Source organism: Camarhynchus parvulus, chromosome 1 (assembly GCF_901933205.1).
Source record: "Camarhynchus parvulus chromosome 1, STF_HiC, whole genome shotgun sequence".
Classification (NCBI taxonomy): domain Eukaryota; kingdom Metazoa; phylum Chordata; class Aves; order Passeriformes; family Thraupidae; genus Camarhynchus; species Camarhynchus parvulus.
The window spans coordinates 78,905,291-78,920,704 of NC_044571.1; the positions used below are offsets into that span (position 1 = coordinate 78,905,291).

General features: G+C 40.4%; 1 protein-coding gene across 1 annotated transcript in view; it reads right to left on the minus strand.

The window, feature by feature from the left end:
- CEP295 (centrosomal protein 295) overlaps window positions 1-6,836 on the minus strand; it is a 43,335-nt gene extending 36,499 nt beyond the window's left edge. Inside the window, exons 1-5 of the mRNA XM_030963461.1 lie at window positions 6,816-6,836; window positions 5,226-5,359; window positions 4,318-4,518; window positions 2,409-2,533; window positions 1,536-1,629 (exon numbers count right to left, since the gene is read on the minus strand). Of these exons, the coding sequence (XP_030819321.1) occupies window positions 1,536-1,629; window positions 2,409-2,533; window positions 4,318-4,518; window positions 5,226-5,333 (528 nt within the window). The 5' untranslated portion in view covers window positions 5,334-5,359; window positions 6,816-6,836. The remainder of the gene's footprint in view (window positions 1-1,535; window positions 1,630-2,408; window positions 2,534-4,317; window positions 4,519-5,225; window positions 5,360-6,815) is intronic.
- Window positions 6,837-15,414: the final 8,578 nt, after the last annotated feature.

Below are 15,414 nucleotides of genomic sequence, written 5' to 3' on the forward strand. Positions count from 1 at the left end.
TGTTTATAAAATGGAAAGGAAGATGCATTATTGATGTTGCTAGATAAAAGTATTACATATTAAGGGTAATTTTAGCTATTATGGAGGTTAACTGCAGTGACTATCTATGGGGAAGGGTTAAATAAAATTTGACATAAGACCCATTCTAAACTGCAAGAGTTACTACAAATCAAAGCCACAGCATCTCACTGCTTTCCCAGCAATGCCAAACTGAGCAACAGAAGCACCTGAAGCCCAGGAAATAAAGAGTAAAGTTTGGACTGATAAAGACTTCACCTACTCTACACCAGACACACCGAGAACACACCCTGTGGCACAACGTAGAGGGCAAGAGCAGTGTGAAAGGGTGTGTGAATTTACCTCAACTGTACCACACAGGACCTTATTCCAGATGTACTAAATTTCAATACAGCATATACTTCACCAGAAATAACCCCAAACTTTACCACTCCCTTACAACACTTGTTTAATCTTCACTCATACCCAGCTTATACAAGATGAAAACCTTTTGGCAACCAACAAAAGGATGTAGAGAGAAACTTGTACTAATGAAAGGCCATGGGAACTCCTTCTAATCATTCTTAAAACTGGGAGGGTCAAACCTTACTCAGTTTTTTCCAGATACAACACCAAACCCTTATCATCCTGCACTCTAACCTGTACATAATGTGCTGGGATGTAGCTGGGAAAAGTTTTGAAAGCTTCACTGGCTCTGAGAGGGGCTAGTATACCTCAACCCTTTATTTTATCGTCAGTAGTTTGAATATCCTTGAACCCAAAGGTCTAAAAGGGCACAACACCACATGAGGCAATTTAAATTCTGCATTCATGAAGCTCTGTTAGTTAACTCCAAAGTAAAAATGCATGTAGTGTTCTTTCTGCAGTTTAGATCTGCAATCCTACAGGAAATTCTACATGTATGCACCAGCTCTGTGAAACCAAAGCAGTGTGAATGGGGTAAAAAGCCACACCTCAAAAGGCTGCAGCCTCCCCAACAGACTTGGGTGATGGTTTCCTATCAAAATTAAAGAGCTTCCTCTTTATTTAGTACCCCCTACAAGAAAAAGAAACTGAAGGGAGAAAAAACCAAAACCAACAACAAAGCTGCCCCACAGTTAAAAAGACAGAATTCTCTTTATTTCAGAACTAAACAAAGTGCTGCTAACTACACCAGTATGACAGCAGGCTGACGAGGCATGTAATGTACAAGCTGAGATCATTGTAAAGTCTCATATCTCTGGGGCTACTAAATGAAAATGAGATATGACGAAGGTTCAAAAAGACAGATTAACTACAGAAATAAGAGTCTGATTGCAAAAAATAAAGTTCACATATAACAAGAGATCAATAAAGCACCCAAGCTTAGTAACAAGAAACCTGCTAATATCTAATGAATTCATTCTCTTGGTTTTTGCTGAACCACTCTCCTTATATATACAAATACCAACTCTGGATGTCCTGTTGCAAGAAGTCAGACCAATAAATATATATTGTACCCCTGAAATTGTGATCACTGTGGTATAACAGATACATACCTCAAAAGGACGTGGTGGAGGAGGTGGCAGGCTTGCAACTTTGGCTGCTCTTTGTCTTTCCACTTCCAGAGCACGTTTACGTGCATCTGCTCGTCTTGGGGGACAAAAACAAAACAAACCACAAAAGAGAAGAGAGATGGAAAATTAGTCAAGCAACAGTGAGAAAACAGTGCAAAATAAAAGGTAAACCTGAAATCCGATTCCTAAGTACCTGCACTGAATGGCTGGGCTACAGGGATGGAGAAGCATATTAAAAAGACAACAGAACTTGGGCCGGAAGGCAGCATTAAAAATTACCTTCTTCAAGTTATGCAAAAACATTCATATATACAAGCATCCCAAAAGCAATGCAAAATCTCTGCTTCTGACCTAAGTTTCCAGAAAGTGTTGTGCACTTCAACACACTTGAACTGCTTGAGTGTAGATACAGTCAACTGCTTAATTTACAGGTCTTAGCCCTACTCAAGCATAACTATGCCCAAGAGGACACAGACCATATTCCATACCAGCTCAATTTTGGTCCAATCTGCTTAATAAAAAAAAACCTAAGAAGGAAGACCATGACAAATGCACTAGGTCCTTTTTCCAGGTGGTTAACTCTCCATCAGGAACTGGCCTGACAACATTTCATTTCATATGTCACTGAGCTCCTGGAGAATCTCTACGGCCAGCTTGAATATTTGATATTCTTGTCTTGGTTTTAAAGACTCAGTTTTTATGAAAAGTCACAAGCTTTGTCCATGAGCATTAATTCTCTAACCCATAAAATTTCAAGATTGAAAAAGCTCCAAGCAAGAAGCATCAACATTTTTGCCTTTTGCCTGGTGACACTGTAAAGTTCATTCTTAATAAAACAAAATAACTATTGCATACCTGGCTTGCTCACGAAGTAATTTTTCTTTTTGATGCTTCTGCTCTATCAGAGCTTTTCTATGTCTCATCTCTGCTCTTTGTTTCCTTTCCTCTGCTTGCTTTGCCAGAGCTTCTAAGTCAGGTTCCTTTAACATTAAAATATTGTGATCACTTAATACAGAATTTAACTCACATCTCATACAGTATGATATTTCAAATTAGATACTGCTGGTAAGAAGCACAACCACAAAACTACCTTCTACTGCATTAAGGTTTAAATACTCTAATAACTTTTCCTTCTCTGCTATCTTTATTTTCTTCTTCTCCGCCAACAACAGCAGTGAACCTGCCACATCCCTCAGCCAATTTAACCAAGTATTGATGTAGAAATCCTAGCTTCTTCTAGATTAGTTTGATGAAAAAGATAACTAAAAACAGTTATTTAAACATCCTGTAGCAAATGCAGACTAAACTGTGTAGAAGAAGCATGTTACTACCCTTCAGTCATCAACAGAGACATTTACTATTATTTCTCTGTTCCTGTAACACTGGTTCCAGAGTTTTTTGCTAACTCACCCATCCTAGCATTGGAAAGGACTTTATAAAGAAAAGACATGGATAAACGGAAAAAGCATAATGCTATTTTACTAGGGTTTAAAGATCCTGACTAATTCAGCAAGTAAGCTACTTTGCAAAATCCATGTAAGAAGTCTTTGGATAATTTCTGTAAACCTGATTCAGAGTCAAACCTATAGAAAAATTCTACCCAGCAATCTCAATGATCTCTGAAGCAGAGCCTACACAAGTTACAGGATTTTAAAGAAAGTGAAACCAGTTTATAGGTGCAGAATTAAAAAGTGACACCCGTTTGCAGTGCAGTCAAAGGCCTCTGAAGCCCTTACCAAGGCTTTTCATGTCACTGGAGCACTGAAGGGCAAAAAAAGTTAAGTGGATTTTCTTAACCATAGAAAAGATCCATGGTGTAGAAAAAATTACTGTATTACTGGCATAATTGAGATACAGAGTCATTATGCACAGTTTAGCCAAGTACAAACATACATGATTGTACAAGCTAATACAATCAAAGTATTTTTAAAGTCTGCCCAGCAAAAGCTGTCACAGATAGTCTCTCTTGTCAAGGTCTATCTTTTGGGAAGATACCTGCAAAAAAGTACATAACCACTTCTAAAAAGCTTCCATGCTTAAAAAGTTGTCTATTTAGGTATCAGGACTTCGAAATCAGGAATGTCAAAGGAAAAACCAACCAAACAGCAATTTTGGTATTTCTAAAACATTGAAATTGTCTCTTACAATATATGCTGGTATTGGCTGGAAGAGAAATTACTTTCTTCACAGCAGCTGGTATGAGGCTGTGCTTTGGATCTGTGCTGAACACAGGGTTGATAATATAGAAATGTTTTTGTTATTGCTGAGTAGGGCTCACACAGAACCAAGGCCTTTTCTACTCTTTGTGCTGCCACACTGGTGAGAGTGGGGGATATGTGGGAGACTGGGAGGAGGCACAGCCAGGACAGGTGATCCCAGCTGATCAAAGGGATATTCCAGACCATCTGACAGCATGCTCAGTACATAAAGGGGGGGATGAAGGAGGAAGGGGGAGATGTTTGGAGTGATGGTGTTTGTGTTCCTCAAGTAACCATTACACATGATGGGTCCCTGCTGTCCTGGAGATGGCTGAACACCCGCCTGCTCATGGGAAGATGTGAATGAATTCCTCATTTTGCATTGTTCTGTGTGTGGCTTTTGCTTTCCCTATTGAACTGTCTATATCTCAACCCATAAGTTTTCCAGCTTTTACCCTTCTGATTCTCTCCCAGATCTCACTGGTGAGGGAGTGAGCAAGCAGCTGCCTGGTGCTTGGCTGCTGGCTGGGATGAAACCATGACACAATCATATCAAGCTCACTTACGTTTTCCTTGGCCTGTCGGTGACCCTCCCCAATCGCCCTTAAGCTTGATAGATACAGTTCTTCCAGAGCTTTCATCTTCTCATCCTGTGCCTTCTGCCATTCAGCTCTCAATGCCTCCTCTAACTGATGCAGTTGTTCTTCTCTCCTCTGCTTTACCTTCTGCCTTATCTGGTAGGAGATATATTTCTGCTGCTCTCTGACCTGTAGAAATAGCATTTACATTTATCAGCAATTCATGAAAAGCATAATACTTTTTGCAGCAAGACTTTCCACAACACAGTGTACCCTCCTTCCATCTCATCGACTACTCCATTCACAATCTGTCCAGAAAATACTTTCAAGTTGCTGTTACCTTTTTCCAAAATTAATATATAAAATAATAAATTTAATCCTAATTAAACACTTTGGTTAAAGTCCAAAAAATCACATACAAGTGACAAACCACAGACACTGCCTGGAATATCCTTCCCTCTCCAAAAATACAACACAATAATCTACGAAAGGCTCCTACTACAATTCAAGATTTAAAAAAAAATCAACAACTATACCAAAAACGTAGTAAACCTAGTTTTTCCACTTCGTATTTTAGGTTTTTTTTTTACAGAAAAGGTTGTCAAGCACTGGAACAAACTGCCCAGGGAAGTGGTTGAGTCACCACCCCTTAAAAAGTTCAAAAGACATGCAGATGTGGCACTTAAGGACATGATTTAGCAGTGGACTCAGCAGTGCTGGATTAATAGCTGGACATGAAGATCTCCAAGGTCTTTTCCAACATAAAAAATTCCACCATTCTACAATACTATTACCTTGAATTTTAACTTATAGGAAATAATCTTTTCAGTTACTTTCCCTAAATTATTTGTTACATCATCAAATGAAATAGAACACATGGAAAAATACAGGCATACCTGTTGCAACCTTAGTTTTCTTCTTCTTTCATATTCTTCTTTCAGAAACATGGCTTCTTCATTAGGACTAAGCCTCAATGTCCCAGCTGATGCAAGTTTCCTCTTCATCTTTGGATATGCTGAATAATCAACTTCTGTGAGAACAATGCAAAGAAAAAGAGAAATTGTGCATAAATTACACTGGCAAAACAGCTATACAAACAGGATACTGCCATAATGTTGTAACTCTATCATGGTATCTGCATATGAGAGCTACAACTGTTTACATCTGTCCCAGCTGAAGGCCAGACTTGATGATCTCAGAAGTCTTTTCCAACCTTAGTGACTCCTAACTGTAATCAACAGCATTGGCTGTCTTTGTCACAGTCACAAAAGACAATGCTTTTGAACTTCTTTGAGCTATGCACCAAACACTGCAACAGGATGACATTCACAGTCTACTCTGTGACCAGGCACCAACATTTGCAAAGTGAAGGGTAAATACCACTCCACTCCTGGGAAGATTTAAAAAGAAACCCACCAACTACCGAAAAGCACACCCTGCAGTAAAGCAGGCTGGTTCATCAGATTTGTCCTGAAATACTCTCATATCTGTTGTAGAGAAGATGTAAGATACAACAGCAATTTTGTTAGTGTTTTTGGCTGCACTCCAAGGTTTTCCACCGTACAGACTCTGTAACTCCAGCAACAGCCTGCATAACAAGCATTTCACTGGAAAGCTGAAACTGCTCACTAACGATTTTTATTCAAGTTTTTGAAGGAGGAAAAATTTCAAATTATATTTCCCTCAAGATTTTACTGTTAAAATCTAAAATTCCCCTGCCCCCAAATCAAGTAAGATTTTTACTGGATCTTTAAATACTTCTAACCCTGAAAGTATTCGCACAAAACAAGCAAACACAGACTTTCAAAAGCCACTGCCAACTCTAAAAAAACTAGTGAGCAAGCCACATAGCACTAAAGAGTTTAACCAACACGACACACCAGGAAACAATTCTTTTCAGCACGATATATGATGATCTTGGTATATTTAGAGACACGATATCACAGATAAAGTAGCAACAAAGCCGAAGATCCATGAGACATTTTCGGTAAGGATTATTAAAGGATTATTTACATATAAAATGATTATTTACAGCATAAAGAGGGACAGTAGCATCCTGGATCCTGCCAGCCCTCCCTTAGTCACCCAACGAGCTACAGAACTTTATCACGGCACAAAATTAAGTAGCAAATTACTGCATTCTCTCTCTGTCTCTCACACGCACACACACACACATTCCTAAACAGGGAAAAATGTTGAGGATGACCAATGCAAAGCCTGGATCCAAACGGTAAGAGCAGAGGTAGAGATTGCGAACGCCGCGCTTGCCCGGGCTCAGCCGCAGCACAACGCGGGTGGTGCCGGCAGGAGAGGGCCCCGGGTCCGCCGGGCCGCTCCCGCCAGTCACCGGGAGACCCCGCCGGGGCTGCACCTGGATGCGCCCGAGCTGAAGGAAGAGAAAGTAAAACAGCGAGGGAAGGGAACACGGATAAGGGAAGAAGCGGGGGAAGGAAAGGGAAGAAAAAAGCAGTATCCCCCTCACGCACCCGCCGCCGCCAGGCCGGCCGCTGAGGCGCCAACGGCCGCCGCCCCCGCCACGTGACCGCGCGCCCCCAACGAGACGCCAATGGCGCATGCACCACCCCCCGGCGGGCTGCTCGAGCCCCGCCCCCGTCTCGCGGTGACCAATTGGGACTCGGGACGGCGGCGGGGGGCGCGCGCGCCCAATATAAAACCAGCGCTGTGGGCGAAGGAGGCGTTTGTCCCCCAGGGCACTTTAAAAGGTTGTCTGGTGCTGGTCAGCCTCTTCCTCATCGCCTATCTAAGTGCGGGCGGGGACTTGCTCGCCTAACGCGGCAATCTCATCGCGCACGTGGAGAAATACATACAGGAGAGGGGTTTGTCACCACGGCTGCCTCCCGGCACTGCCTCAGGAGCACGCAGGCGGAGTTTCCAAGTGCTCGAGTGGGAGGGGCACTCACTGGCTGAGCGTGAAATGCTGAGAGAGCGGAATAAAACTGAATCTTGCTAGTTCTGCCTCACTAGTGTTACTTCTGTGCAGCTTCCCTGTTTAGAGCTCTTTTTGGTTGCACTGTGTCAGTAGAAGGAGTATCATAGAATTATAAAATGCTTTGGCTTGGAAAGAGACGTCAAAGATCATTTATGCTATAAATGAGAAGCTTGACTAGGCCAATATTCAAGCAGCAATCAATTTATTAATTAATATGGTAAAGTATGAGCAATACAGCGCTGGGTACAGTGGGGGAAGTTTTCCCTCCAACTGTACACCGATAGTTGAGGCTTACAGGTATTTATAGGGGTACTCATAAGCTTTCTCAGCAGTTTCTATTCCCAATTTTTACTCATCAGCGGTTTCAATTCCCAATTTTTACATCACAATTCTATGCGCTATTATGATTTAGTTTTTCTCAGGATGTATCCCAGAAAAGGAGTATCCCCGGTGGTGGTGGTTCAGTTTCCAAAAGAAGGAAGAAGTGTCCCAGATGGTGAGGTCCAGTTTCCAGATGTGGGTCCACCTTTTGATTGCAAGGGCTATAAATTTCATAACAGTGATGTCCAGCTTCCCTTGGTTGAAATTATTCATCCTTGAGTTGATGTTCATCTTCCTTTCTCAAGCTGCATGTTTCCTTTTTATATATTCTAAAGCTATCATTTCAAAGATCCTTACTACAAGCAATATTCTAAAATTATACTTCAAAAGGTTATTATTGCAAAACTCTTTAAGGCTTCACTACAAGCAGAAAGTTCCTGTCAAAAAACAACATCCTTAAAGCTTTAATTCAAATGCTCCTAAATCAACTTAAGACTTATAAAGGTTAATTGCAAACAAAGGATGGGTTCAAAGGCCTTCTTCCATGCTTTACTTTTCTCAGTTATTATTAGAATTTGTCTTTATAACTGTCCCATGGTCGATTTCCACACATATTACAATCACAAATACACACGTTGCCTGTATGTACCTGACACGAAGCACAGCTTTGTATTTCATGTTTAGTTCCAACCCCATTCAGGCCCTGGCAGTGCCCTGTACGTGTAGTGCTGCTCTGCCTGTCTTCTAGGCTTGCTCACGGCTTCTGCGATGGGCACATCTGTCTTGCTGCCTCAACCTTGTAGCTAAACCTTTCCTTTGTAAACCTAATTTTTAACTACCGCCTGCCACTCGTAAGTCTGATGCAATGCTTGCATCTTTGCTGGTAGCATGTAGTGATCGGTCAAGGGGGATAATGGATTTAAGCAAAAAGAGAATGGGTTCAGATTAAACATTCGGAGGAAGTTCTTTACTGTGAGGGTGGTGAGGCACTGGCACAGGTTGCCCAGAGGAGCTGTGGCTGCCCCATCCCTGGAAGCTGGATCCCCCAAGACCAGGCTGGGTGAGGTTTTGAGGAACCTGGTCTAGCAGAAGGTGCTCCTGCCCATTGCAGATGGGTTGGAACCAGGCAATCTTCAAGGTCCTCTCCAATCCAAACCATTCTATGATTTTTCATGCTTCAGCTTTCTTTCTAAAAAGAGCCATTTATCGTGTGTATAAGATTTGCAGCAGCTGGGATTTGAAAGTGGAGACATTAGATAACCTTGATTTATGAGGAATGTAAATTTTATTTGTATTGAGGGAAACAATTCTGCTACACATACAGATGAGGCACAAGAATGAAGCACATTCCAAGGGTCTGAGCTGCTGCTACAAAAATGAAAGAAATGTTTGTGACTTGGACCAGGCACAAAGGAGATAATCAGTTGTCTTGCGATGAAACTTGAGTGCAAAATACAGCTACTTTTTTGGCAATTTCTTATAGAAAAAGGAAAAAATATTTTATACTAAATAAAATAGCTAACTGTCATAGTCAACCACTATATTGTGCCCTACAGGACTGAAACCACGAGGGCTGAGATTACTCAGTAAAACTTAGTGGTTTGGTGCATGCAGATGCATGGCTGCACAGGAAATAGACTAAAAAATTACAGAATTGCAAGAGAAAAGATGTCAGCATAAGGAAAAGAGTTAACATAGCAGTTTAATGTGCTTTCTTCCCTGCCTTCTGCATTTCACTGCTCAACTACCTTCTTGTTCACAGACTTTTGCTTTCTGACAAGTGCCTGCAACTTGCTGCAAACTACTGACTGGAATAGCTGGCACCAAGTTAATACCTGACTGTACATTAGACATACAGTTGTTTCACAGTATGCATATTGAATAAATTAGACTTGAGAAGTGCACTTCCAAATGTGTTTTCTAGTCTCCTTATCGGATTTTTTTGTCCTTCAGCTTTTTCATTATGGCAGTGTTCTCCTCAATAACATCACTTGTAAATAGCTTTATCCTGCAGGTCAACAGGTGAAAAAAAAAGTCAAGATAGTCTATTAAGAGAGTAATTGAGATTATGGATTTTAATCCTCTACTTATAAAATGTGAAAGAGGTCAAATATATGCTCCTCAATTATACTGTTGAATAAAAGGGCTATTATGAAACCAATATGTGCTGGGTAAGAATTTTGTTTCAAGGGAGTTTTCTGTCATTGCCTTGCAGAATTATTTCTGCTACTGCTCAATTTACATGCATATACTGAAAACCAGGAATTTTATTACTGTAATGTTTTCTACTTTTTACTACATACACTTGAATTACAGTATTACAGACTTGCATTAATTCTTTCCCCCTGAGAAGTAGATGGTGTTCCTTTTATGAAAGGTGAATAGTGATGCAGCAGTACTGGTGCATTTAGCCAGGGATATATGAAACTGGAGGTACTGAGCTTCAATTATTGGTCACATTCCTCTTGAGGAAAAGAAATTACACTTGCAGGAATTATCTACAAGGTCCCAAGATAGCCACTGGAAAATTTGAATTTAATATGTAAAAAATGTCTCAGAGTGAATTTACGTGAAACACAGATTTGAAAGAAATCATATTAATTTAATGCATTTGAGGTTAAAGTGGGGTTGTATGACTGTGAAAGGCACTGATGAGTTGGCCTGCAGTGCACAATCAGGAGCTCAAATCACAGTACAGGCCTTGTGCTGTTCCAGAAAATGTCTTTTGAGAGCAGACTGTTTGTACTTCCCTCTCACAGAGGTTTATTCCATTAGTAGATGAACCATTGCAAGAGATTTTGGCACAGGCACCTTGCCTTGGTGTGCTCTGTGGGGCCCTTTGGTCTGAATGTGAGATCCCCGAGGCTGGACTTGACCTTGTGTGGCCTGAGGGGAAATATTCCTTGTCTCATGGGCAGGTTGAGCAGACCAGCATAGGCAACCTATATCTTTTACTGCCACATAGGAACACTTGCTCCTTTCTTCATCAGAAATTCTTCACTGTCCACTCATGGCTCTCATTTGCACAAGGGAAAGATGACTTTGTAGGCTTTTCTGCATCTTTATCAGGGAAGCCCTGGTTTTAAAGGTTTTCTGAAAGCTAGTAATGGAACAGTACAAACATCTGACAGCTCACCCTTGCACAGGACTTGGCACTCTGCATGAATTAAGTATTCTCCTTGAAAAACCCTGAAGGAAGAGCTTTAAAAAACATGTCATATTCAGACACGAAATCCCCCTGACCGGAGTCCTCTAACACATCATTATACATTACTGAAGTTTTCTGCTTCTAGTCTCCTTCTTGCTGATAACTGAAGTATCACAATGAAATGAGAATTTATCTCCGTCTGAATTGGCCTTTCTCTGCATTCAGTATTCCTCAATGTCACATCCCACACTGTCATATAATCTTAAAAGTTCCCCTATGGTTTATTTTAGTTTGATGTGTGATTACTTCTCCCATGCTGTTATCTTTTTGCACCTGGCACCTGATGTCTAATTATCATGACTGCCAGGAGCTGACAGGATGTGTTTTTACAAATGTTTGTAATCCTGCAGTTCATACATTTTCAAAACTGCAAAGTGCTTTTGCTAAATAGTTCGCAATAAGTACATTCATGTGTAAGCTTTGCAAAAAGACATGGAGTTTCCTGAGAAGGAAGAAGGGCTAATCTTTATTTTTGAGGCTGACTAATCTACCATGGCCAGCCTGTGCAAGCACAGCCTATAATAGTTTCTGCCTGAGACTGATTTGGAGATAAATTTTCTTGACAGATGTGGAAGAATAGCTTTTGTTATTATACTCTGTGTCATGTAATAGAAAGCTGCAAAGCTACGCTCTTCAGTACCAAAGCAACTGTATCCAGAGCTGTGTCTGTAGAAATTCTCAAGGTGCAGATTCTGTCCAAAAAAACGATTCTACAGTTTAAAAAAAGAAATGAAAAAAGAAGTAAACTATGAGGAATAAAAGGCTATGTAGCTGGCAGAAGGATAATTATGTGTAATTAAATACAGCGTACAGCCTAAAATTATTGTTCTGGAAGGAGATGTCTGTAAATTCAGATGTGGTTTTGGACACATATGATATTGTCTTACAGACAAAAAAAAAAGCCAGGCTGTCCTGTGACATTGATCTAGAAGTTCTTCTTAGGAACCAGCCTCATTCTCTGTCACAAATGCTCCTGGGATTTCACCCAGCATCCTTAGCCCAGCTTAATGATTTGGGTCACTGGAAAACAATCAGCCTTGGGGTGGTAAGACCGGCAACAAGTGACTAAGAACTTATCATTCATGCATGAACCACCATGCAGCCTGAGGTCATTTTAAAATGGGCTCTCAAACACATGAACTCTCCCAAACCTTGAAGCCAACAGAAGTGAGCTGGATTCAGGATTTTACAGACAAAAAGGAGCCTTGTGTACCTATTGTATATCCTCAGAACCAGTCTGCCTAGTTACTCAGTGATGCCAGCATGTGTAGACTTCTACAAAGAAAACTTGGTGTGTGCATATTCATTTGCTAAAATTCTTGTAACCTGCATTCAGCCTTCTAAAATATATGGGAACCATACACAGAATTTTCTCCAGTTCTTAAAATATGCATAGTAACTATGTGCACTAATAGGGCAATATGCTTAGTCCAGTGAGTTTACAGCTGGTCTTTGCCAGCTTTTCTCAACAACTGTGCCATATCTTGTTTGGCTAACCTTCCTGAGCTGCTTCTTCTAATATCTATTTCTATTCAATTTCAGAAACTATATTGAACATCCCTTTCTATATTGCAGGTAGTTTCAAGAGAACTGGATTTCTTGATATCTGTTAAATAACAGATTCTACTCCAGCAAGATCTCTTAAGTGGCTTAAAATTTTGCATTGTAGGGAAATCCCTCCTTATGTCATGCTTTTTTTAGTTTAGTCCTACATTATTAGTAAGCATTGTATTTTCAGCATGTAGTAAAGGTGAGAGGAAAAAACTAGGGTTTTTTTTTTCTAATTTCAAAATGATTACTTTTTCTCCAACCTAATTTGACTTATTTTATGTTGTTTGCCCCCTCCATTTAATGGATTATATTTATTACATTTTATACAGGAGGCATGGGAGTTTTCACAAGCTTCAGTTTCTCTCAGATGGGCATCTAAATGCTGTGCCATAAACAAAAAAATTAATGCAAAGACAACCTGAAGAATACCTTAAGGCTTTAAGTCTACAAGTCTCTAAGGAAGAGGTTTAATTAAGGCTCTGGATAAAATCATAAAAAATGAAATTGTCAGGACCTGCCAATATATTGACTAATTCAAGCCCAGAAGCCCAGAATTCTTTTTGGAGTCTTAGTAGTCATTTATACATAAAGCAATTAAAAATGTGTGTTAGATACTCCCTTTCCTTAATGCTGGCTTCTGCTATCTCTCTGACAACTCACCTGTACAGTGGGTGACATACAGAACATGATACAGGTTGCAGGTCTCCTCTTGGGAAAGTACATGTCATTATTCTTGGATAGCTGTTATAACATCTTCATATTGTTTATGAAATACCAGCAAAAGTGTTCACAGTGTAAAAGAGTGGATCCTGGTTTGATCAAGACCTTCATGCTGTAAATCAAAGAGACTGTATGATCAGACAGACTTGTGATATAGCAGATTACACTTCTACTGCAGATTAACTTTGATGTTTTCTTTAGTAGAAAGAAACTGATTATATAGATGAAGTCATTAAAAGGCTTTGTGGATGAAATATGTTTCATCCAAAGAGAACCTTACAAAAGGAATGGGTGGTAAAGAAAAATTTATAAGAAGTGAGAATGAATTTGCACCAAGAGAAGTAATTTGGAAAAGCTGAAAAGGGAACAAATGAGTTCAGAAGAAAGCAATGAACATGGAATAGTGATATACTGGTTCTTACTGCTCCCATTTTAATCTTTAACAGAAACTAATCTCTAAAGACACAGAGACATTTTCTGTCATAATTTTGCTAAATATTATAGAAAACAAGGAAGGGTGAAAGAATAAAGGGTCTTTAGTGATTGCAAAAAATTAAACTTAGAGTCAAGTCTGAGGAAAACAAATGTGTAAGGAAGCTATTGCTGATTTAGATGCTAGTTTGTTAAACTTCAGTCTTGGCTTCTGTTTTCTACAACATGAGAGATTTTTGTGCCTGTAATGCTGGCTTAGGCATTTTGGAAATGGTCCATATGATAAATGGAATTAAATCCCAGAATCCTGATCCTGAAAGCCTTGCTAAGCTACTAAAGTCTAGAAGCTGTTAATATTTTTCAATGCTAAAGATCCATGGGCATTGGAATATGATCCCAATATTACCGGATGGAATGTGCCTGTGCTCGTCTGGCCCTTGCTGCTTGACCAAAGGCGGCAGCCGAGGTGGTTTTACCTCAGAGACACCTTTGGCTGGCTGGATGCTGCAGCTGGCGCTTGGGACAAGTCCAGGCAAGCAGGAACTCAGTTTTACCTCTGGTGGAAAGGCTTTAGGCGAGGGTGAACGAAAAAGGAGACGAGTCCTGCTGGGGGGTTTTCATCCAGAGCTTTATTCCTAGATCACAAATCTCTGAATCTTGCAACAGCTCCAACAGAACACCGAACCGTGTGGTCCCCGTGTCTTTTAAGCCCAGGGAGAGGGGGAGGGAAGGGGTAGGTCTGCCACCAACCAGGTGGGAGGGGGGGAGTCTCAGGAGACAAGTGGCACCTGGATAGCCCAATGACCCCCAGGGCTGAGAGGCATCTTTTGAACTTTGCCAATCAGACGATGCCCTTGCTGGCCTACCGAGATTGACAGACAGCTCTCAGCAGAGGGCAAGGGGAGGGGAAGGGAGAAAGTATTGGCACACCTGGGAAAGGAACTGGGATAGCTGAAACAGGATATTACATCACACTGCAACATATGAGCTTCTAGATTTGCTGATCTTTATATGCCCAAATTCTTCTGATGTTGACAGGACTAAAAGGCTCGGAATCTATACTTGAACAAGATTCATGAATTATGTCTTTTTAATATATATAGATATATGTACATCACCATCTAGTGTACTCAAGAAGGCTTTTTTGTTTTTTCATGTGGATTCCAATATTTAGTAGATGTTTGAGGCTAAAGATACATATTCTGAAAATCATATCCCTACAGATCTGAAAGGTGGAGTTCAAGATACATTCCTTTTCTCAGTATTTTCTATAAGGTAGCTGGACATCTGCACCTTTGACTTTACATGGTTCCCTAATGGTGTGCTCACAGCTTTAGATCATACCTTGAGGTTCCAGCAAAGCCCAAGTGGTGTACCCACCAGTATGAGGCTACACCAGCCCTAGAATTAGAGGCATCTATTGAATCTAACCCTTTGTTTCAGATATTAAAGTAATACTGAAGTCAGTAGAGGGGACAGCGGCACCAGCAGGGACAGACATTGGCAGCAGTATCATTTGCCCCAGTAATGTCCTTGGTAGAGCAAAACCACTTTTTCCCCACTGGTCCAATAAAATTGCCTCAATCTGCTTCTTTGGGTGATCAATGCTCATCTGGAATTTTATCACTGTCCTTTGTAGAGGATAATTTAATTGTTTTACATTTATAGAGGCAAGGTAATAACCTTAGATTTACATAGAGCTAATTTCTTTCTTTGTGAGTGGGTTCTACAGGATGTGAGCAATTAAGTTTCTGTGGGAGGATACAGGAAACATGATTAATGGATCAAAGAGAGAGCATCTAAAGGAAATGGGTATAACACCAAGGGAGATAATGCTCTATCTCATAATACTTATGCAAATATGCCAAATGTTGGAGAATTCAATTAATATTTGACAAATGGA